Source organism: Solanum verrucosum, unplaced genomic scaffold (assembly GCF_900185275.1).
Source record: "Solanum verrucosum unplaced genomic scaffold, falcon-dt-bn FXZP01000235.1, whole genome shotgun sequence".
Classification (NCBI taxonomy): domain Eukaryota; kingdom Viridiplantae; phylum Streptophyta; class Magnoliopsida; order Solanales; family Solanaceae; genus Solanum; species Solanum verrucosum.
The window spans coordinates 923881-946853 of NW_026019948.1; the positions used below are offsets into that span (position 1 = coordinate 923881).

The window sequence follows — 22973 nt, forward strand, 5'->3', positions numbered from 1 at the left end:
GTTAAGGTGATGACAAGTGTTGAAAAATCTTGTAGAACTAATTTTGTCTAGCACATAATGGACCAGGCTAGATAAAATTAAAATCATTTTAGTTTTAAAAATTTGGATGTAAATTCAGAAACAATGTGTGCTTAATTATTTATCTGTAAAATTAGTAAAATGTGATCGGGTATTATTTTATAGAGGAACTTTAGCAAATAGCCACTATAATAAATTTAATTATGTTTCATAGCTATAGTTTGCATATTTACGGATTATAGCTATAGTTTAAGTTGTCTCGTTTGTATAATTCACGGGTACTTTGTATAATTCAGTTATTTTTGTATTAACTCGAAATGACGAATTTATACAATTACCAGAATTGTAAACAGTTATACAAATTCCGAATTATACAAAAGTTATACAAATCATATTAGACAAATTCTGAATTATACAAACATGCGAATTATACAAAACTAAAAGGCTGAACCGCATAATTATAGCTAAATGAAGCAAACTATAACTATAGCCTATATTAAGTAATTTGTGTAATTTTTGGGCTTTGACTTTAATTTGATTAGATGTACTACTTTGTTATAACTCATAAATATTTACATTAGTTCATTCTACTTCTAGTTACTTTGTATAATCTCCACTCTCCTTTTTGTTTTGACGGTCTTATAGGACCTAAGGTTTTCGCCTCTTGTACAACTACTATATCGATCCATTAGACCAATTTTTTTGTGAGATAGATATTACCGTATAATATTTTGACACAGAACAATTAACAATATATATATTACAATTTTTCAAAGTTTTTAGAATTCAATTTATTGGATTAATCGGATTTACTACGGATAACTAGTTGGAGTAAAATATGTAGTGACCCAACTACCACATTAGAAGCCAGGTCTGATCAAGTCAAACACGTAGGTATTTCACATCAACACACTTAGCATCCATTTTTCTTTATTGCTTCGTTCTATTCTCCAATATAATTAAATGATCAAATCTACGATTCATATTATGAGGTAAAACGCTACTAATTAAAATTGTTCATACATATCTGTGTCTAAAATCCTAAATTTTTATTATAATTGAAAAAATATTTATCATTCATGTATAATCCTTATTGATATCGTTCAATTATATCCAACAACTCATAAACAAGAAATAGAACCTTTGCTTTTGCTAAGCTACTTCTAATATTTTTAAAACAAAAGATTGTGATGCATCTTATTTTGTTTGTTTCTATCAATTTTTTTTATTTTAAATCACAATCTTTTGCAAATATTTAATCTTTAAAATAATCCCACTTGAGCTCTTGCAAGTTGTAACAAACTTTGTTGACTTTTTGTATACTTTTTCTTCTCATGCATGGTATATAAATTAATCAAAATTATTTTTTTTAAAAGCCACAAGTTGGGACCTTGGGTTAAAATAGTAAAAGACGGAAAGACCTAAAAAAATTAAATAAAATATGGTTGCGGCTGTGAACGGCGGATTCCGTCAACTACAGCCGTTTCTTGGGAGTTTTTTTGTTTTTTCAAAAAATAAATTAATATTAAATTTATATGATTGATGGGCCCAAATTTTTTTTTCTTATTAGTAATAATATGTTACTTGAAAGTAGGAAAAGCTCTAAAAAAAAAGGCAATTATCCCACGAGAAACATGCCGTTCACACACATTTCTTCATGTCACTTTCGTAAATAGGTTGAACAATAGAAATAGAAATATATTTCGTAGCGGACCCAGAATTGTTAGGGGTATCAATAGTTATAGTAAAAAAATATAATTATGAGGCTAGTAGGACTAGAACACACGACTTAACCACGATATATATATATATATATATATATATATATATATATATATATATATAAATATGAGCTCTAATACAATAATTTTCCGATGGAGAGATGTCACTTAACACCCCTTCGATAAGGGTGTGTCCATGCCTGTATATATTTATCTTTTGTACAGTAGAAGTATAAGCCGACTAATGAGGTCTCAAGAGGGTAGAAAATACGTAGACATATATTTCTTCGTAAATAGGTTGAACATTTTTTAATAAAAAGGAAGAAAAGGACGATGTATATATTTATCTTTCGTAGAGTAGAAGTATAATCCGATAAATGAGGTCTCAAGAGGGTAGAAAATACGTAGACATATATTTTTTCGTAAATAGGTTGAACATTTTTTTAATAAAAAAGAAAAAAAAGAAAAAAAAAGATGTTCAGATATGTGGGGGCATTCCGAGAATCGAACTCGGGACCTCTCGCACCCAAAGCGAGAATCATACCACTAGACCAAATGCCCTCATGTTTTCATTATAACATATGTTCCAATATATACTACTCGATTGACTATGAGTTGATCAACTTTAAAATAATCACATTACCAAAATTAAGGATAAGATAGTAACATACTTTTTATTTTTTAAAAGATATCTGTTTTTATGATGAATATGTTGTCACAATGACAGAATTAGGATTCCTTTTGAATTTTATGGTGTCTCTTTTAAGTGGTAATAATTAGGTTCTAAATTTAATATTTATACATTTTTATGAATTTATTAATATCAATATATTACATGTATAAAATTTAGGGGAACTTTCCCTTATAGCCTCTTAAAAATGATTTAATTATGCTCCATAGCTATAGTTTACTAATTATGATTCATAGTTACAAGTTAGAGGGAGGAGAGAGGCGAGCGAGATTGGGAGAGGAAGGAGAGAGGCGAGCGAGAGAGGGTAGAGAGTGGAGAGAGACAAATTGTATATGTATATATGTCGAATGTATATATGTAACTGACATACATATTTATTTGTATATTGTATATCTGACGAGTGAGATCAAGAGAGGCAAGCGAGATTAGAAAAGAAAGAGAGAGGCGAGCGAGAGAGGACAGAGAGTGAAGAGAGATGAAATGTATATGTATACATGTTAGATAATTGTATATATGTAACTGATATACATATGTATTTGTATATTTGGCGAGCGAAATAGGGAGAGGGAGGAGAGAGGCGAGCGATATTGGGAGAGGGAGGAGAAAGTGGAGATAGGCTAATTGTATTTGTATATATGTCATATAATTATATGTGTATATGTATGATTTATATTTGTATATGTATAAAAGATGCGAGAGGCGAGAGAGGAGAGAGGAGAGAGGAGAGAAATGACATAATTACCGTTAAAATTAAGTTGTGAGTCGTAATTAATTGAAACTATAGCATGTTAACTAATTAATCAGTATAAATTTATTTTTCCACGTAATTATTTAATAGTAGATTCAACTAAACTCACACACAAATTACTAGCTCCCGTTCTGTGCGACAAAGTTTTAAAAGATATAAGCCAGTATAAACACGAATAAGAGAGAAGCTGCACAAATACACACACATAGGAGAATAAAACTTTTGGAAGATAAAGCTATAAAAAATAAATACTTTCATAATATGGATTAGAACAACAAAAGTGTCGTTCTATTCCATGAGTTGGGTACTTTTAAATAATGTGAAAAACTGTTATCAACGTGGTGCTACAAAAGTAAATATTTCTCCATCATTAACAAAATATATGGAGTTTGAGTTCTAAAAATAATTTTTTTAATCAATAAACACAATAAATTCTTTCTGAACTTTCAATATCATAAATTTGAATTTATTAGTGGTATCAATAATTTTATAGCTTGAATATAAATTAATCAGTCTATAAATTCACATGCAAAATTATTAGTGAGCTATAAAACTCTTTATGAAATTTAATGTGCTTTTGCTTCACATATAAGAAATGAAAAAGTGTGTCGATAAGTATTCCAACTATGTTTTTAATAGTGCATATCTTCACCTTTTTTTTCACTCTCTTTCCACCTACTCTCCATTCAAAATTGAGTTCACTTTTAAACAATAAAAAAAAATGTTTTCAACTATTTTTTTTCCCCAACCATGATACAAAAAGATCAATTATTCAACTTCCTATTTGAGATTGTTCTAAAATGCTCTATCATTAAGAAAAGTTTCGTTACTCATTCTTTTACTTACTAACTAAAGATTATAAATAAACGCTCCCTCAAAAAGCTTGACAAGATCATTACTTTCTTTCTCTCCTTTTTATAAACAAATCACTTTCTAAATTACAAGTAAAATTTAAATACGTACACATTCCTAATAAATAAGGAGAACGATGTAAAAGTTTAGTGACCCGTTTGACCCTAAATCTTTATTCATTGCAAAATAAGTTTCGCTTTATTTAAAAATCAATATGTATTCGGTAACTAAGAAAATTTTAAAATAAACTTAACCAAGTTTATTTCAAATTTGAAAAAAATAATATGTTAATATATTCAAACATGAATATTGTTTCAAATATTTTTTCTTACCGAAAATATAATTAAACATAATTTTATTTTCATCTCCAACCCTACAAATTTCAAATAAAATGAAAAATATTTAAATTTATAACCAAATGCCAATTGATAAGACTTCCTTTCTAAATCTGAAAGAAGCTAGGACTCTTTCGGCTGGATTTGATTCATTTGAGTCAAGATCTTTCAAAAAGGACATATGGTAATGTTCGCATATACTCTACTCTCTTTAGATCCTATTTAATGATATATTACGGGATATGTTATTATTGTTAGTACTCTTTCTATTTCATTTTACTTGGTCTCAACTCTCAAGGCTAAAAATATATGTTTCATTTTACTTTTCCCGTTTAACAAATCACGATAGATTTATTATCCCTAAATAGTAACAAAGTTAGAAATTTCGTTAAGGACATCCAATATACATACATATATGAAAATAATATAATTATTGAAACTAGCTTACTACATATATATCTAAGTAGGCGTTTGGCCATGCGATACCATATCACGATATGGTATCGTGAGATGGAATCAGCGTTTAGACATGCGATTTTACATTGATTCCATCTCATGATTTGAAATCATGAGATGTGATTCCATATTCTCCAAAAACCATGATATGGAATTATATGGGAATTCCATATCATGATTTGAGATATTTTAATACAAAAATTGATCCACGAGTTTATATTTTGTTAAAACAGCCCCACATTTATATCTACTAACCATTTATTTCATATGTAAATAAAATTTATAATCACATCATTACTTTTTAAAATTTATTATTCTCACCAACGTATAGTCACTTTAACTCTCACCAATCGATTGTTGAGTAATAAATTTGTTCTGTTCATTCACACTAACCGATGATTAGGGGTGTTCACGGGTTGGTTTGGATCGGTTATTGGTCAAAACCAAAACCAAACCAACTTAATCGATTTTAAAATTATCAAAACCAAACCAAACCAAATATAATATACATTTATCGGTTTCGGTTTGGTTTGGTTCGGTCATTCGGTTATTAACCATACACAAAAATAAAAGAAACAATTCATTTAAAATGTGAACAAAGTGACAACAATCCATTCAAAACGAAAAATAGTTAGAATAACTTAAATTACTAAACTTTCAATCACTAAATTTACTATCAATAAAACTGTAAAATTCACTATATTGGCCTAGAAGGAAGAGACAATAACATTTTCAGTCCCATAAAAAATTGACATAGACACTCATATACATGAAATCAATAAGATAAATGTTTCATCTTGGGCATTTTTGCTTTCAATAAGTAAATTATAAAGAAATTTTAATGAAAATATGTATAAGATCTTTAAAATTGTTTATAAAAATAATATATTAAGTATGCATATTAATAAAATATATGTATATAATTCATCGGTTCGGTTTGGTTTTTTTCGAATAAAACCATAACCAAACCAAATACTATCCGTTTTCAAAAATCTAAAACCAAACCAAACCAAACCCAAATTAAATCGGTTTTATTTTATCAGTTTGGTTTGGTTTTTCGGTTTGGATCGGTTTTTATCCAAACCGTGAACACCCCTACCGATGATAGTCAACGCTCGGCAAGTGAAACTTTTCATCATTCACTTGAAACAATTAACCGGCATGTTAAAATAGTTGCCGAAGAAATTAGCAAGATGACACCAACATTTATACATCCAAAAAATATGACAAGTTTACATTCCAAAATTCGACATAATACTCGATTTTGGCATTGGTTTAAGGTAAAATTTCAAACACATTAATAAATTTATTTTATGGCCTTAATAAGTGCACATTTATATTTTATGTGTAAGTTATTAGTATTTAGTTACAAATTTCCTATCAACTTTGTTTAAAGAGATAATATTTAATTTATGACTTTGCATTGTCTTGGAAACACTATTTTCATTACTCTTACAAACGTTATTTTTATGAAGTGCATTCTATAATGCTTTCAATTTATTTTATGTTCACTAAACTAATATTGACGTATTTTTTATTTGGTAGGATTGTGTTGGTGCGATTGATGGAACATATATAGAAGGGGAGGTTCCTAAAGCGGTGCAACAAGCATATCGTAATCACAAAGGAAGAACATCACAAAATGTCTTTTGTGCTTGTGATTTTGATATGCGATTTACCTTTGTTGTTGTTGGTTGGGAAGGTACTGCACATGATAGTAAAGTACTTGAGAATGCACTTGTTGAACCAACGTCACAATTTTCATTTCCGCCACATGGTAACTTTAAATTACATCCTTAGAATAAATATTATTTATTTACACAAAGCTGTCTCATTTATGTCACACATGCTTTTAGTATTTTTTTATAAAATGTTTGTTGGTAGATAAATATTATGTTGTTGATGCTTATTTTTGAAACACAAAAGGATTTTTAGTTCCATACAAAGGACTACGCTATCATTTGCAAGATTACCGAGGAAGTGAAATAGAGCCTCAAAATGCCAACGAATTGTTTAATTATAGGCATTCATCTATGCGCAATGTGATTGAACACACTTTTGGAGCTTGGAAAAATAGATTTATAATACTGAAACAAGGAATGAACCATTGTGATATTGATACACAAGTGAAAATTGTCATAGCTTGTGCAGTGTTAAATAATTATTTGCGAGAATACCAAAGTACTAATGAAATATTTATGGTCTATGAGCATGAAAATATAGTTGTGGATGATATTGACCAACAAATGGCTCAACGTAACAATGTTGGTTCGTCTTCTCGGTCACATGATCGAGAAATGCAAGTTCAGCGTGAGGAAATTGTCTGTACTATGTGGGAGAATTATATTAAAGACTAGTACACTACAATGTATGTTTTTTTATTACATTAAAGTTAGATGAAACAATTACTTAAGTGGAGAACAAATAACTTTGTAATAATTTATTATGCTATTTTATAAATTTTTGTTTATTTGATAAGATTGAACAAACAATTTGGGCTATTTTAATAGTTTTACAACTTATGAGATTTTTATGTTTATTAGAAAATATACAACACAAAAATTTCATATTACATGTCCAAATAAAACTTTAATTTCATCTCATCATACCGCATAGCCAAACAGGCCCTTGTATATCAGATTAACATGAGTCAAATAATATAAAACGGAGATTATATAATTCCTCGAATATAGGGAAGAAAAAGGAGAAAGGAGAGCGTTGAGGTGGCTAAAGGAAACGGAAAAGAAATAATAGGTACTGTAGGTGGTACGTTATGGTACAATAAGGGGTGCATGCACCGGAGAATCGTAGGTTTCTTTAATAGACTGCGGACCCCACCACCAAACAAAAATTAAATATTTTTTTTAAAAATTGCATTTATTGGAACTCGTGAAAGAAGTGGGATATAGCTGGCAAAGAGTATTAAATTAGACGTCAGTTTTTTATTATTTTAAAAATATTTTAAAATTTTGCAGTTAGGCCCGTTAATATAGACAGTGTACACGTCACTAGCAAACTGACAAACGGGGTAGGTCCCACCTAACAAACTTGCTGACGTGGCTAAATATACATGTCGGCCGTTTGGTCATCAAGGCGGTGTCTACGTGGCAATTATTTGGGTCCCACATTGTCACAACTGTCCGTCCTTGAGGGAATTCGGCGCCTTTTTTTATGGCTTTGGGTTTTGGGTACCAATAATTCATGGGAGAGAAGAAAAAAGAATAAGGGATTAAGACTCCCATAATGTTAGAAATGATGATTAATTATAAGGTTAGACTACCATAATGTTTTTGTTAGGTTACTGATTTTAATGTAACTACTTTTCTCTTGGGATAATTTGTTATAGCATGAAGAGAATTAGTTATTATGCACAAGATAAAATTATTAATTAACTTTATTGCCACAATATTATGCTAATGTTTACCTCATTAATGATATATATATATATATGCACAATCTTGAATTAATTTCATTTGATGAGAGCCTTTATATCTTTGCTCATAAGTAAAAAGATTATGTACATAAATTTCTTGAAACGAGTTTTGATTTTGCAATGGTTTAATTTGTTCTTACTAGGTGGTGGATGATAATTTGTTTTCTTATATGGTCTCGTGTTATTATTGTCGCTTGAACTGGCTTTAGGCTTTGTGTTAATCACAATGTATTAGAGTTAGATCCACCTATTTCATGTTTCATATAATGATGGTCCTTTATATATATTATCTTGTTCATGCTCTAGTTCTCGAGCCTAAGCGTGCCGAAAGGTTTTAGTAGTCTTATACAGGGGTTGAGACAGCATGTCTTTAGGGGGTTCATCCGAATTTCCTTCGGCGGAAAATATTACTATATATATATGGTTAAAATTAATTTTTAGATGCATATAATAGATGTCGAACCCCCTTAGACTAGTTCATATGTTTACTCTTTCGAATTTTAAAACTCCTTATTGAAAATCCTGGCTCTGCCACTGATCTTATAGCAATGGATGTGCTAATAAGTTATATTATTTTACAATATTCACATTTTAAATCAAACTTTTGAAATTAAGTTAGATTCCATTTATATTTTCCTTATCATTGAAAATAAACGGCATTAGTCATTTTAGTAAAGGAGTTCAATGAAAATAAGGGAAATGAAGACAATTACATAATTTCTCGTAGTGGAGTCTATCATTGAATTTAAGCTCTTTAAACTAGTGAAAAAACAAGGTCATGAATAAAATACTCCCTTTTTCCTTGGTAACCGAGTCACATAAGGAAATTAAAGTCTAAAAAGTTCAATAATAGAATTATTTCCTCCGTTTTATTTTATTTTAGTTGGCTCCTATACCATACTATATATTCATACTAGTGTTGGTATAAAATAACTATAAAAAATAGCAATCATAGTCAAATTTAGAAATCAAATCAATAGGAGTCAAGTAATATAAATGCGATAAATTATTTTGCGACAATGTGAATGCAACTCGTTATGAATGCTACAAAAGAATTAAAAGGTGTATAGACCAATTAGTAAATTTTAGGCATATGAATGATGTGGTATAGCTAAGGATTGAGGTCTAATCATATCTACAAGTGCCAAATATGATTATTTTGAACATATGCTCAACAAGCAATTGGCTATCCAAATTATAATTGTACACACTGATTCCCTTTTGTGGTCCATATATATCGTCCTACATTATATATATCACATTGGAGGAGTATTAAATAAGAATTCTGTCCCAGGTATTATTATATGGAATGAGTGTACTTTAGGGGAAGAAAAGTATCTTCCCATTATCTTTTGCTTTATTTATCAAACTTTGCTATTTCCTAGTTGACATTAGTTAAAAGAATCTTTTTGTGTTTCAAATTCTTGGTATACGTAACTCAACAAGATTTATATTGGTTTATTTTAGTTTAGCAAACCTCACTTGAGCAAAAGATCATTCGAAATCAAACATAACAATATATCTATTTTTATAAGGTAGAAGTAAAATTCGTGTACATTCTATCAGCTCTAGATAAAAATATTGATTTATTTTAGTTTAACAAATCTCACTTGAGCAAAAGATCATTCGTAATCAACATAACAACATATCAACCTTTACAAGGTAGAAGTAAAATTTGCATACATTCTATAAGCTCTAGATTTTACTTGTGATTTCATTGGTTTGTTATTGTATTTTGATTGACCAAAATCTATAAGAGGACACGTCATCGATTCCTTCTTAGTGAAAAAATCTAATTTAATTTCGAGAAATCATTTAATTTTAGGACAAAGGACGACCACCCAATAAATGAGTGTGTTCTTGCTAGTACATAGTAATTAATTAGGCGTTTGTTTGAAATTTTCGAGCTCAAAAGGCCGAAAGTCACAAACTTCATTAGCAATCTAATTAAATTAAGATTTGAGATGGATCGCCGTTGATACCACTTTAAGTTATCAACCTTGGGTCTAACTCGTTAGTTTCATAAACAGATTCAGAATTTGAAGTTTATATGTTGTTATCTCCTGTATTCAGGTTAGTCAAAAATATAGAAACAGAAAAAAGATGAAATTGACAGAATGATTTTTAATCCGAGTCCACAGAAACCACTGTGTTTCCTTAAGAAATTTAATCCCTCACTGTACCCGAGGTTGCAGATTAATTCCTCCCAAGATAAAACGGATTAACCTGTTAAAGAAGTAGCGGTACCTCAAACTTCAATAACTTTAGTGAATGCAAGAACAACAACAAGAGCACACACAGACTCAGTCGATTGACAATTTTATTTATGTAAGAAAATGTATGCAGAGAGGAAAATTTTCAGTGTTTGAAAAAACGAAAAAGACCTCTTATTTATAGTCATTTGCAGCAAAGAACGCGTCTGTTTAGAAAAATCTGTTCAGACCCGTTTTTTTCAGAACATTGTGTCCTTTGGGAAAAGTAACGACTTTTCGGAAGGATTATCGTTTGGGAAAAGTAACGACTTTTTGGAAGAATTACCGTTACACGTGAATTTCAAATAAATTCAGTTGCGCCAAATTAATTATGTTATTTAATTAACATTCTGAATTAATTTATAAGAGAAAGCAAATGATTTAACAAGATTGATTAAATAAATTTTGTCCAAAAATATTATCAATCAACAACATCATTTGCCAAATCCGAAGCCGAGCGAGGGACGACGACGGCGCGAGGGGCACCTTCTTCTTAACCCTTTAAGAACTAAAGGAAGTGTTTCCTAATATAAGGACAACAATTTCCTTTCTTCTACCAATATGGTAAAAATGACCTTTCATTTGAATTTTTGCAATGACTTTTCATTTTCCCTCCAAAATTGGTTCCCCCACTTTCATTGGTTCTTCCACTTTCCATTTTCTCTTTTTATTTCCCATTCACACCTTGCTAAACCCAACATATGCTTCATCAACATCAGGAAAACAAATAATTGAGATGGATTTGACATTGATGTCATATAAAGAAATGAACATTTGGTTCAACTCATTAGGCTGAGGTGAATATGTGATTTGGAGTTAATAGGATACAATAACAACCTTGAGCTAATATATAATAATAACAAGATTTACAATCAAATATTTATACAATTTTAGCAAATTTCATTATATAAATGTAACACTTAAACGAAAACTATTGAGTTTAGATAAATTCATAAATTGAAAACTAGATATGTCTATCAATGTGAGACTGGGACTCAACACTATAAATTATACTATACATTTATTATTTATATATTTCATGAAAGTAGACTACTATTTAAATGATGAGAAAATTGTTCTTTTCTTTTACCTTTATTTTAGTTTCACTTTTTGGTTGAAAGAGATGCATTGTATTGATGAGAAAATTGTTCTTTTCTTGTAGTAGCAGAGTATTTGGCAGGTTAAAAGCAAGAGGCCTAACTTGCTTGAGTGGTGGATTGAGACCTGACTTTCATGTGTTTATTAAAGTTGGTAGCATCTAAACACCTTTGGTCGCACAAAAGTTACACATTTCTTCAAGCAAACCATGCCTAATTTCTTCTCTTTTAATTTATATGTATCGAGAATCATACGATCGAGAAAATACAAATAAATAAAAATGAACCAAAAGTAGAGGGGAGGTAAAATGGGTAGATCACAGTAAGGTGACATGTCGCATTGTGTTATGAATATAACTAAGATGGAAATACCGTGTGAGAAAATGTTAAATTATATTTGAGACACTGAAAAGATACTTATATATAGATAGGGAAATACTCAATTAGGGTTTATGCAATGACGTTGTCTCTTATTTTTGCTTAGATTAGTTCTGAAACCAGCCCCCTTTTTATCTCTTCTTCTTTCATTGAAAGATTTGTTACTAGTTTAGAGTAATTATAGTAATGTATAATTCCAATTAATCATTACAATATAACATGGGTTCATGACACATTATGTATGTTATTTATAGGTATCCTTAATTAGATTAACAAAGAAGAATATGTATTTAAATTAAATAATATCGTCAAATTAATGCCTAACTCACATGTATATTCAGTGTATTTTTCAGAAACTTAATTCCCTTCTTGTTATCCAGATTAGTGTCTTAGGATTTAACAAAATAAATAAGGAATAACATATAATAAAAACGTAAAAAAGTGTTGCTAGTGAGATTCGAACTCGGGACCACTAATTCATTCAAGGTGTTTAAACCCATAAAAAAAGTCTAAAATCACTAGGCTACAACAACCTGTTGTGTAAAAGGTGTCCAAAATATGTTATTTAATCACTTCATGTATTATTTTACTTATATATACGATATTTCTTTTTCGACGAAGGGTGTCCAATTGGACACCCTAACTTGCATGTGCCTACGGCCCTGACCCTAACAAAGGAGCGGTAAATTTGAGCTACTTGACTAACGTGAGGTGTATGTGTATTTCTATACCAAAAGTATAACGAAGGATAAAAATGGACTAACCAGGGGTAAATATGACATTTCCTCTTTTTTCAAAAGAATATGCTATTGGTGTATAAAGAAATTGAAAAAGAGAATGGAGGGAAATGTGCACACGTATGGCCGGGGTTTTTTTGACACGTGACAAAGGGACGGTGCGGAGTACGGCTAAAGGACAGATGAAGTAGGTCAGGAAGTCACATGTGAGCTATATTTTTTAATATATAAATATAGTGCTACATTTATTAGATGGTAAGAATATAGACACCATGGTGTATAGGCACTATTATTTTCAATAAAAAAATATATTCACTTTAAATCGCAAAGTTGAGGATTATATTTGCCACTCTTTCTTTTAATTTTTATTGTTTGCAACCTTCTATCACAAATTGATGAAAACGTATAATTTTGAACACATATTGATAGGAGATAAAAATATTACAGTATAAATTATATATAGTTACATTTAAACTTGTAATCTCTTGATCCATACTTTAATAGATTGCACTACAATATTAGAAGTTTCATGGCTATAGCAGTTAGCCTACATTAGTCAAGGATTAAGATAAGTGAAACAAGTTAATATAGCACTATCAAAGAAAAAAGTAAAAGTAAAAGATACATAACTTCCAACAAAGAAAAATTATTGTATTTTCTCTTATATTATATAAGAGACTGTTTGTGCTGACGTGTCTGCTTCAGTGTGTTTCGAAAAAGTATTTAAAAAGTTTATTTTTTTTGTTCTACTTTGATAGTTTGCACTGAAGCATACATGTCTTTATCGACCTGCCTGCTTCGGCATGCTTCAATTTTTTTTTTAAATTACTTTTTTTGTTCTGCTTTAATTTAATTAGTGTATAATTTTTTCGAAATTATAGAATCCGTTTAGCGATGACTTTTAGTATTTAATTCATATTCTTTAGTTTGTTTTATTATTTTGAATGTTGATAATATTTGTTTATATCTTGTACTCCCTCCGTCCCATTTTATGTGGCAACATTTGACCGGGCACGGAGTTTAAGAAATAAATGAAGACTTTGAAATGTTTACTAAATTGCCCTTTAAAAAGTAGTCTCTTTTTTCTCTCTCCTCATAAATGTATTGAAGTATTATTTTAAGATTAAGTGGGACCAACAAGGATAAAAGAGGAATTGTACCTTTATAAACTTACCATATAAGGAAATGTGACATTCTTTTTGGGACTGACCAAAAAGGAAATAGTGCCACATAAAATGGGACGGAGGGAGTAATTACTTTGAGTAAAAAATGAACGATCGATGACGAAAAATACATTAATTATGGACATCTTAATGTACCTCTTCACAATAAATTTGTGCAAACAAAAAATAATTAACATCTTAAATATCTAAAAATCATATTAAAATTTAATCAACTTTCTAAATTCTACCTATATCACATAAATTAAAATAAAAAAAATACTAAGATATTGAGTCTGTGCTAGCACGGGTCACCTGTGTCTATAATATAAATAAGAGCAGGGGCGGAGCCACCTTATTATTAGGGGGTTCATCCGAACCCCTTCGGTGGAAAATTATATAATTTATACATGATTAAAATAACTTTTTAGGTATATATAGTAGATGTTAAACCCCCTTTGACTACTTCGTGTGTGTATTTTTTCAGATTTTAAACCTTCTTATTGAAAAATCTGTCTCCGCCACTGAATAAGAGAAGTACTAGTATAGCACTATCAAATATTAAAGAAATTAATTCTAACATTTGACAACAGATAGATTTAAGCATTTATTTTCCAACATAACAATTATGAGGAAATAAGTTAGTTAATAGTCTACTGATGTAGACTTTATTAGTAGCAGTTGAAAAAAATTGGTAAACATTACTATCAAATATAACTCACAAGTCACAATTATTGTGTTCATGATATCAAATAATAATAAGAAGAAGAATTACGAAATAAAAATGAAAAAATTATTTATCTTTATAATTCAATTAATTAACGAATATCCTATAAACTCAAATTGAACTCATTGTAATGGTCATAGGCTCATAGTTAGAATATCCTATAAACAGAAATTGAACTCATTGTAATGGTCATAGGCTCATAGTTAAAGGAAATATAAATAAAAGGGATGAAAAGGGCCATTTAAAATAGGTCAATTTACCCTATGTTACCTCTTTGGTTCAAATATGATCTTCTTGTTGGTTTTTTGGGGCAAGAAGGAGCTGATTCGATGGACCAGCTTCATTTTCTCGGGGAGCTATTTAAATAGAAGGCGATACATGTCCTGGTTTTTGTTCTAATTGATTCATCACGTGTCCATTTTCGTAGATCTTTTCCATGTTCTCTGGCTCCAACTTAGCTAGATAATTCAAAACTATCCTTTAACTAACTAAATAGCTCAAAAATACCTGTCTTACAAACAATACCTCCAAAAATATGAAACGATAAGTCAATATTACCCTTGAGCTAATCAAAACCAACCAATTTTAAAATAGCCTAATAACGTATTTTTTACCTATCAAATTTATACATTTCAATTGATTCAAGATTAAATATACTCTATTTTTATACATCAAGAGAATCAAAACAAAATTTATTCATAATATAGGGACCAAATTATTAATTTGTGTAATGGCAATTTATGATAGGTTGCTTAACCAAACGCTTGTTAGACATGTATTGGGCAAAGGTACATTCGTAAACGACAAAGGGCCCCATATTCATTGCATGAAGATGAAATGAGTTGCCTTCATTCATTTTGTGGTTCTCATTTCCCTACATTTAAAACATATTGCTAATAGTGATAACCACTTAACTAAACACAAATGATTTTTATTGCTTTCTCCGTTCTTTTTTACTTGTCATATTTTTATTTAAAGAAAACTAATTTTTTGAAACTAGAAAACTATATAAAAACTACCATAAGTTGCAATCCTTCTTAAAATATTGATCAAAATTCGTATCATTTGATTCTCGAAATACAAGATGTGATAAGTAAAGTGAAACGAAAGAAAGAAAAAAAAGAATATAAGGAATTAGTTTATATAATAATCGATACTCTGAATTTTCACCTTATTAACAAAAAAATAAATAAATTGAAATTTTACGTTGTAATCTTCCTTTTCATTTCTCTATTTTCCCTACCCCTGATTAAAATAAACAAATAAAGTAAATTAGAAAGAAAGAATCATTACTCATTTTTTAGCGACACCGTATAAATTCAAGAGAAGAAAAGTTAAAACAAATAACTTCATATGTCTCTTGATATGTCACTTTTTTTTTCTAAAGTAGATTTTATTATTTTTTAATGTTAAATTAAATTATTTCTATAAGATAAAGATGGTTTGCTGTACCTTTATAAGAAAGAACGTGTTGATATATTGGTCAACTTCCTTTAAACTAGATTAGCAACTCAAAGAAAATAGGGATAATAGTTTGAAAAATACCCAAATTTTGGTCGAATTTGCTATTGCAATATTTAATACTCCCTCCGTTTCATAAAGAATGATCTGGTTTGACTTGGCACGGAGTTTAAGTAAATAAAGAAGACTTTTGAATCTTGTGGTCCTAAATTAAAGTTATGTCAATGTACAAAATTGTCCTTAATCTTGTGGTCTTAAACATGCCACGTGGAAAGCAAAAAGTAAAATGTTACCAAAAAAGGAAAGAGGTCATTCTTTTTGAAACTGACTAAAAAGGAAAGGAGGTCATTCTTTGTGAAACGGAGGGAGTATCGTATTTTAAACATATATATTTGCTCACGTGGACATAAAAAATAATGCAAAATTATAAATAGTAATGTGTCCACATGGGCACATATATACCTTTAAAATACACTATTAAATAGTTCAGGAGGTAAAAATATGGTATTAAATAGTCTAGAGAGGTAATAGGTCCTCATGAAAGTTTAGTATCGCAACAACAAATTCAACCAAAGTTAGAATATTTTTGAAACCCTTATTCCAAGAAAATAAGGTAGAAAACATAAAAAAGAAAAAGACTGTGACTCTAATTCAAACAATCAAAAATTGATAAACAAATTGATTATTTATAAAAATATATTTTTTGATTATTCTGACTTTTTCATAGAATACTACAATACAAAATTTAGCTCACCAGATTATTTGTTTTATTGCCAACAATTTAGCTCACTATTCTTATGCAACTTCGTAAGGGTATGGAAGGGCAAAAAAAAAAGGAATATTCCGATATCACGCTTATTATTCGAGAATGCACAACAACAAATAGTAATACACAACAATTGAAATAACAATATTATCAATGAGAAGGTTATTAATTAAAAAAAAAAACTAAAAAAAATCTTAAAGAATGAGATCAATTCATAAACACTTATTCTTATTTTAATAGGTTGAAATATTGTATACAAAATTCCATGACATTATTTTCTAAACTAATCATCTCAAAGAACCTCTCGGTATGATTATAATCAAATTTTCAATAGACGCAAAATTTGTTGGTTGTATAAGTTTCAGAATCATACAAAAGGCTAGATGAAGTCGTTGTTACTAGACAAAATTTTAAATTTTTTTCTTTTCTTGTTTGTAAATTAATCATCTCAATTGACTTCTTAGTCTGATTTTAATTCGATTTTCAATAACGTAAAGTTTTAAGATTGTTTAAATTTTACAATTATATTAAAGCTAGGCAATGTCGTTGTTACCCAACAAAATCTCATGACATTTCTAGTAAATTAACCACTTCAATAGGATTCTATCTTGACTTTGAATGACACAATTTTTTTTAGGTTGTTTAAGTTTTAGATTTACATAAAAGGCTATGTAATGTTGTTGTTATCAAAATGATGAACGATTATTATCTCTTCGTTCATTTTAAAAAAATCAAAAGAGTTTTACTACTTTCTTTCCATATTATCTTTAATATTTAATAATTATGTAAAATATTATCAAAATAATATATATATATATCTCTATGACTAAAAAGTATCAGGTCAAGTAATATAAAACGAAGAAAATAAAAAAGTGAATATTATATTTATGGTAGATTAACATTCACACTTTGAAGCAATATTGTTGAAACTCCCCTCTATAAATCCGCTCATTGATTAGGCGAAGTGGAGAAACAAACTTTCGGTTACCATATAAGTTGCGTGACATGTTTTTTTCCTAAATCTAGGTAACAAACACTAATCAACCACTAATTAATTCCTTAATATCTAATCCGATCTACTTAATTAATTAATTTAAATCACAGAAAACGTTGAAGTCGGTTACGGCAGTTCAAACTGGCCGCTTCTGACTGCCACGTGTCGGTGGGCACGATGGCCGTTATGATGGGTCAGGTTTTACAGCCTGGCTTTATCACAGTATTCTGCTACACTTATTTGTCGTTTAGTGCCAGCTCATCACCACCCAAATTTATAAAAAAATTGAAATTTAAAAGTAGGAAAATATCAAAGCCCATGAAAATGCTCTCCAGCCTGTCTTTTAGTCAAACCCCATTTACTTTCCTTATAACCGTACGTACACTTCTCTAAAATAAATAAATTAATAAATTATTATTAACTTCCAAAAACGGTCGGTGAATTTAAATTTTTTATTTTTCCATAAATAATTTCATCACCAAACTACTACGTTTATTTTAGTTTTTACATGTCCATCTTAAAATATTTACCATGATATTTAATTAATCGATTCAAAATGTAAGAGAAATAATTAATATTGAGAATAAACATATTCTTTTATTTGTCCTTTCTAGATATGTTTAAACTAACTAACAAAAATGGACTATTAATATAACCGAGGTGAAATGATCGATTAAAAATGAACACTCTAAAACAGTGTTTTGTAAAAGTGAACAAAAGGATTATATTTAAAAAGACATAATATATACCTATGATATTTAATTTGACATCATTTTGCATATATATTATTTGATGTTGAAACTTTATGATTAAACAATTAAAATTGTATAAAGTTAAACAAATAAACATATATTTTATACGTGACATTACGTGTATCTGCTTATTTAATTTTGTAACACATTCAATTTATAAAGACATAAATACAAGATCAAGTTAAATGACACAATTATGTATAATAATGCGTGTTTAAAACCAACTATATTCCCTTAATATCTAAAAGGTTCCCGAGATTTTTGAAGTGTGATTTAAATAGGTGTCTACATCGAACGTTTCATCTCGTGACGCGTGTGTTTGCCAGCTGTATAAGTGTAACTGCCTTTGCTTCTCATTAACCGGTCATTTCCACCTCCTCAACCGGTCATCCCTATCCTTTTTCCTTCTTCAAGTATATAAACTCCCCTTCTCTCCCCCACAAGTCTTCGTTCAGTAAAGACGAGGCTCCGCCTCTCACCACCGTCAAATTTGTAAATATTTTCTCCTCTCCGTCGCCGGAAATTTCTCTGTTCCCGTTTTCTCTAAATCTATCTTACTTTTTTCTTACGGTTAATTAATCGCTTGCTATTCCTTTGATGGCGGCGATTACGCAGAGAAAAGATTCGGATCGGATAAAAGGTCCATGGAGTCCTGAAGAGGACGAGTTGTTGCAGACGCTTGTTGAGAAACATGGACCTAGAAACTGGACTTTGATAAGCAAATCGGTTCCGGGTCGATCTGGTAAATCCTGTCGTCTCCGGTGGTGTAACCAGCTTTCCCCTCAAGTGGAGCATCGTGCTTTTACTCCTGAAGAAGATGATACTATCATCAGGGCTCATGCGAAGTATGGTAACAAATGGGCGACTATTGCCCGTTTGTTATCGGGTCGGACTGATAACGCTATTAAGAACCACTGGAACTCTACTCTTAAACGTAAGTGTCCTTCCATGTCCGAAGATTTAAGCTTTGAAACTCCTCAACCGCCTTTGAAAAGATCGTCTAGTGTTGGTCCTTGTACCAATTTTTCTTCTGTTATGAATCCGGGTAGTCCGTCTGGATCCGACTTGAGTGATTCCAGTCTTTCGGGTTTTCCCCAACCGCTTGTTTATAGACCTGTTCCCCGTACCGGCGGGATTTTCCCTCTTCCTCCTCCGGTTAAGCAGATCGAAATTCCTCCATCTGTACCCGACCCACCCACATCTCTCTGTCTTTCCTTACCCGGATCCGGATCTATTGAAAAACCAACCCAGTCCCCTAAATCACCACCACTACCACCGCCTCCTTTGCCGGTGGTTGATAAACCGATTCCCCCATCTGCAGCTGTCATGGGTCATCTTCCTCGATCCAATCAAAGTTATGATTTTTGTGCTGCTCCCAAATCAGGAGAGAAACAGTTTTTTACTCCAGAGTTCTTATCGGTTCTGCAAGATATGATTAGAAAGGAAGTGAAGAGTTACATGTCTGGGTTTGAACAAAATGGTATCTGCATGCAGACCGATGCGATAAGGAATGCAGTCATTAAGCGTATTGGCATCAGCAAGATTGAGTAATCCATCTATGATTACAGTTGAACTGTTCTATAGTCATCAAAACAATGGCTGCCGCTGCTCAGCGAAATGACACCGGAGAAGAAACAATGGAAGATCGGAGCAGTCTTCCTCCCCCACCCCTTTTTTTTATTGCTTAATTACTTCCGTAGAATTCCAATCAAAAAAATAATTTTGCAGTAATGTACAGATGAGTGAGAGGATGAGAGAAGAAAACTAAATTTGAAAATGCCGAAAAGATGAAAAATTGAGAAAAATCTCATTCTCTTGTCTAATATCTTGTGATGAACTCGCAAGATCAGCCTCATGAAAATTAATCTATGAATTAGGAAATTTTAACATATACTTTTTTAATGAATTCTATAAACGTGTTTGCTTCATTCATCACTCCGTTTAATCGAAATCGAATGGTTTAAGATTGAATTACACATAATTGATATATTGAAAAATGTTTTTAAGTAATGATGTCGAATATTATGGATTAGATTGAGAGAGAAGCCAAGTAGGTCCAGTTTTGATTGATTTTTTGTTTGGATTTTCAACTAACACCAAAACTAGATTCACTTATTAATTATTGAATGTGGAGACAGTTGTGCATGACTTATTGTGATAACTGAAATTGTTTAATTAGTTCCAGCTAATGGCAGCCTGTTTAGTGGGGTTAATTAGTCAAAAAAACATGCTTAAGCTGCTAAGTTTTGTGATATGATGGTTAGGCAATTACTGATTATAGTGGGTTAAAATTACCCTTTTTGTTTGTGGTTGCACTATTATTATGTGTTAGACATGGTACAATTTTTAAAAATAAAATATTAGTGGAACCTAATCTAATTGTGAAAAGGAACATTCGAGAACATGTGGAAATTATGTGATAATATAACAAGTTTGGTGAGAATGACATTTCAATTATTGACTAGTAATCCTATCTTTCATGTTTAATTTTACGCGGTCCGTTCATAAAGTTTATTGGAACAAGTATTTATTTATTAGGCATTCAATTGCGACATTGAACAAACAAGTTTTCGCTGTATGTTATTGTAAAAAATCTAGCCTAGTTGATAAAAAAATAACTCCATAATTGTTTTGGATCTAGGATTAGATTAAGGGAGATTGAGAACGATTTGAATGATTTTGTTAGGTTATCAACTAACAGAAATGCAGAATCATTAATTTATTATTGACTATAAGACAGTTGACCATGACTTTTAAGATTTTTATAACTGAATTTGTTTGCTGATCTATCCAGCTATTAATTTGGTTTTAGTCAAAAAAAAAAAACATGCTAAGTTTGTTTATTACTCTTTATGTTGTTATGCACTATTTGTTAGGGTGCTTCAGGTTGAAGGTTTGCCCTAATTGGAATATCTTTGATTTGTTATCAATCATATTATTTGACCATTAGGTATTTGTTACTTATCCGATTAATTCAAATTAGCATCGTGTATGACCAATTCATGGATAAACATTTCTTATCAGGAATTTGTCCATTCTAAGACTCGAACTCGATATAGTCTAGTTAAAGATAGATGAAAAAACCACATCAATTTCTTAAGGGACGTACCATGTGAAAAGATAGACAGAAGGAGTAATAAACAAGAGAAAAGAAGCTAAAAAAGTTCCTTGGTGCAACAGACGTACAAATCCTTCGTTTAGTCGTCGATTTCTTGTCCCATCTTCCTCAGGTCTGTATTTGGTTGGTCCCTCACTCTCTTCCGAGCTATTTCTTTTGCAATCTCCCTCAGTTTGCCTTACAGTTTCTCTGTTGGATAAACTACATATTCACGCTTCACAAGCGAAAAACATGGAAGGTTTAGATCATTTTGTAAGCCAAAGATATCTATTGGAACCATGCATGTTGCAATAAGTTACAAAAACAAGCCATGGTTCAGATATTCTATATGAGTATCATTTGTGTAAATGAGCTAAATATGATCGTTGATACTGCTGCATCTGCTCGGTCAAGAGCCAAATCCAATTGAGCTAGCTTTATGAGAAATAGGAATAGCTAAACCCGAGAATGAAAAGCACAAGCCTTCTCTTGTTTATACAACTTGATTAGCTTTAGCATGAGAGACCAGAGACTGAGAAAGGAACAGAGAGGGACAAACTATGACAGTCAATTTGGCAGCACTCGTCTAAGAGGTTGCAGTGAAGAACTAATCTGAAATGTCTATCAACAAAAGGGTGGTTGTTCTGCTGTACTTCTTTAGAAGCCTTGCAATGTCAGAACCAAAGCAGTCGATCGAAACTACTTAAGAATTACACGGGCTTATAGGTATTAATAACTTCAAAGAAGTAATGAGCACAAATTAAAACCTGAAACAGAAGCTCAAGGGAAAACATTTGTGATAAGAATCCTGAAGAACATACCTAGAGAAAGTTTCAGATAAAATAGGTAAACTATAAACCAACACTAAGACTGAAAAAAGCGAAAGGTTTATGGTCACCTCAAAATATTCCAAAATTTGGAAGCACGAAAGATGGGTGAATGCATCTTCATAATGCATGCTACTACGGCTTAGACAAATTAGAATATATAAATTCTTTAATTAGAATATATTTTCAGTGAGGTAAAACAAAGAAATAGAAGATATATTTTACTCATTATGAACAAATGATCATCTTTCAGCCTCATAATTTCTGGGCATCTTAATATTGTAAACACTAGACGTATATTTCACTTGTCACATTTGAGGCATCAGGCAAGTTGCATGCTTAGTATCCTTAAAAAAGCTATACTTCTAGTGGTCTCTTTAGAGGTGTTAGGTTTCATGTAAGATAATTCATCTCAGTTAAATTAAACGATCAGGCTTACTATTTCCTGTATCCATTGGACACCTAAAGAAA

The 22973-nt window shown here is 30.6% G+C and overlaps 2 protein-coding genes and 1 non-coding gene across 3 annotated transcripts in view; 2 read left to right on the forward strand and 1 right to left on the reverse strand.

The window, feature by feature from the left end:
- Nucleotides 1–22973, forward strand: part of LOC125811425 (WD40 repeat-containing protein HOS15-like) — a 286140-nt gene that overhangs the window by 132961 nt on the left and 130206 nt on the right. The window lies entirely within an intron of this gene.
- On the reverse strand, nt 2229–2300 carry TRNAP-UGG (transfer RNA proline (anticodon UGG)). Its single transcript has one exon. It is a non-coding gene; the product is annotated as a tRNA-Pro (tRNA).
- LOC125811735 (transcription factor MYB44-like) lies at nt 19034–20420 on the forward strand. The gene has a single exon (XM_049491274.1). It carries the CDS (start codon nt 19176–19178, stop codon nt 20127–20129), a length of 954 nt encoding a protein of 317 aa, XP_049347231.1. The 5' UTR covers nt 19034–19175; the 3' UTR covers nt 20130–20420.

Excerpts from the sequence above, each read along its gene's own strand:
- LOC125811735 (XM_049491274.1), top strand. The coding sequence starts at position 19,176 with ATGGCGGCGATTACGCAGAGAAAAGATTCGGATCGGATAAAAGGTCCA.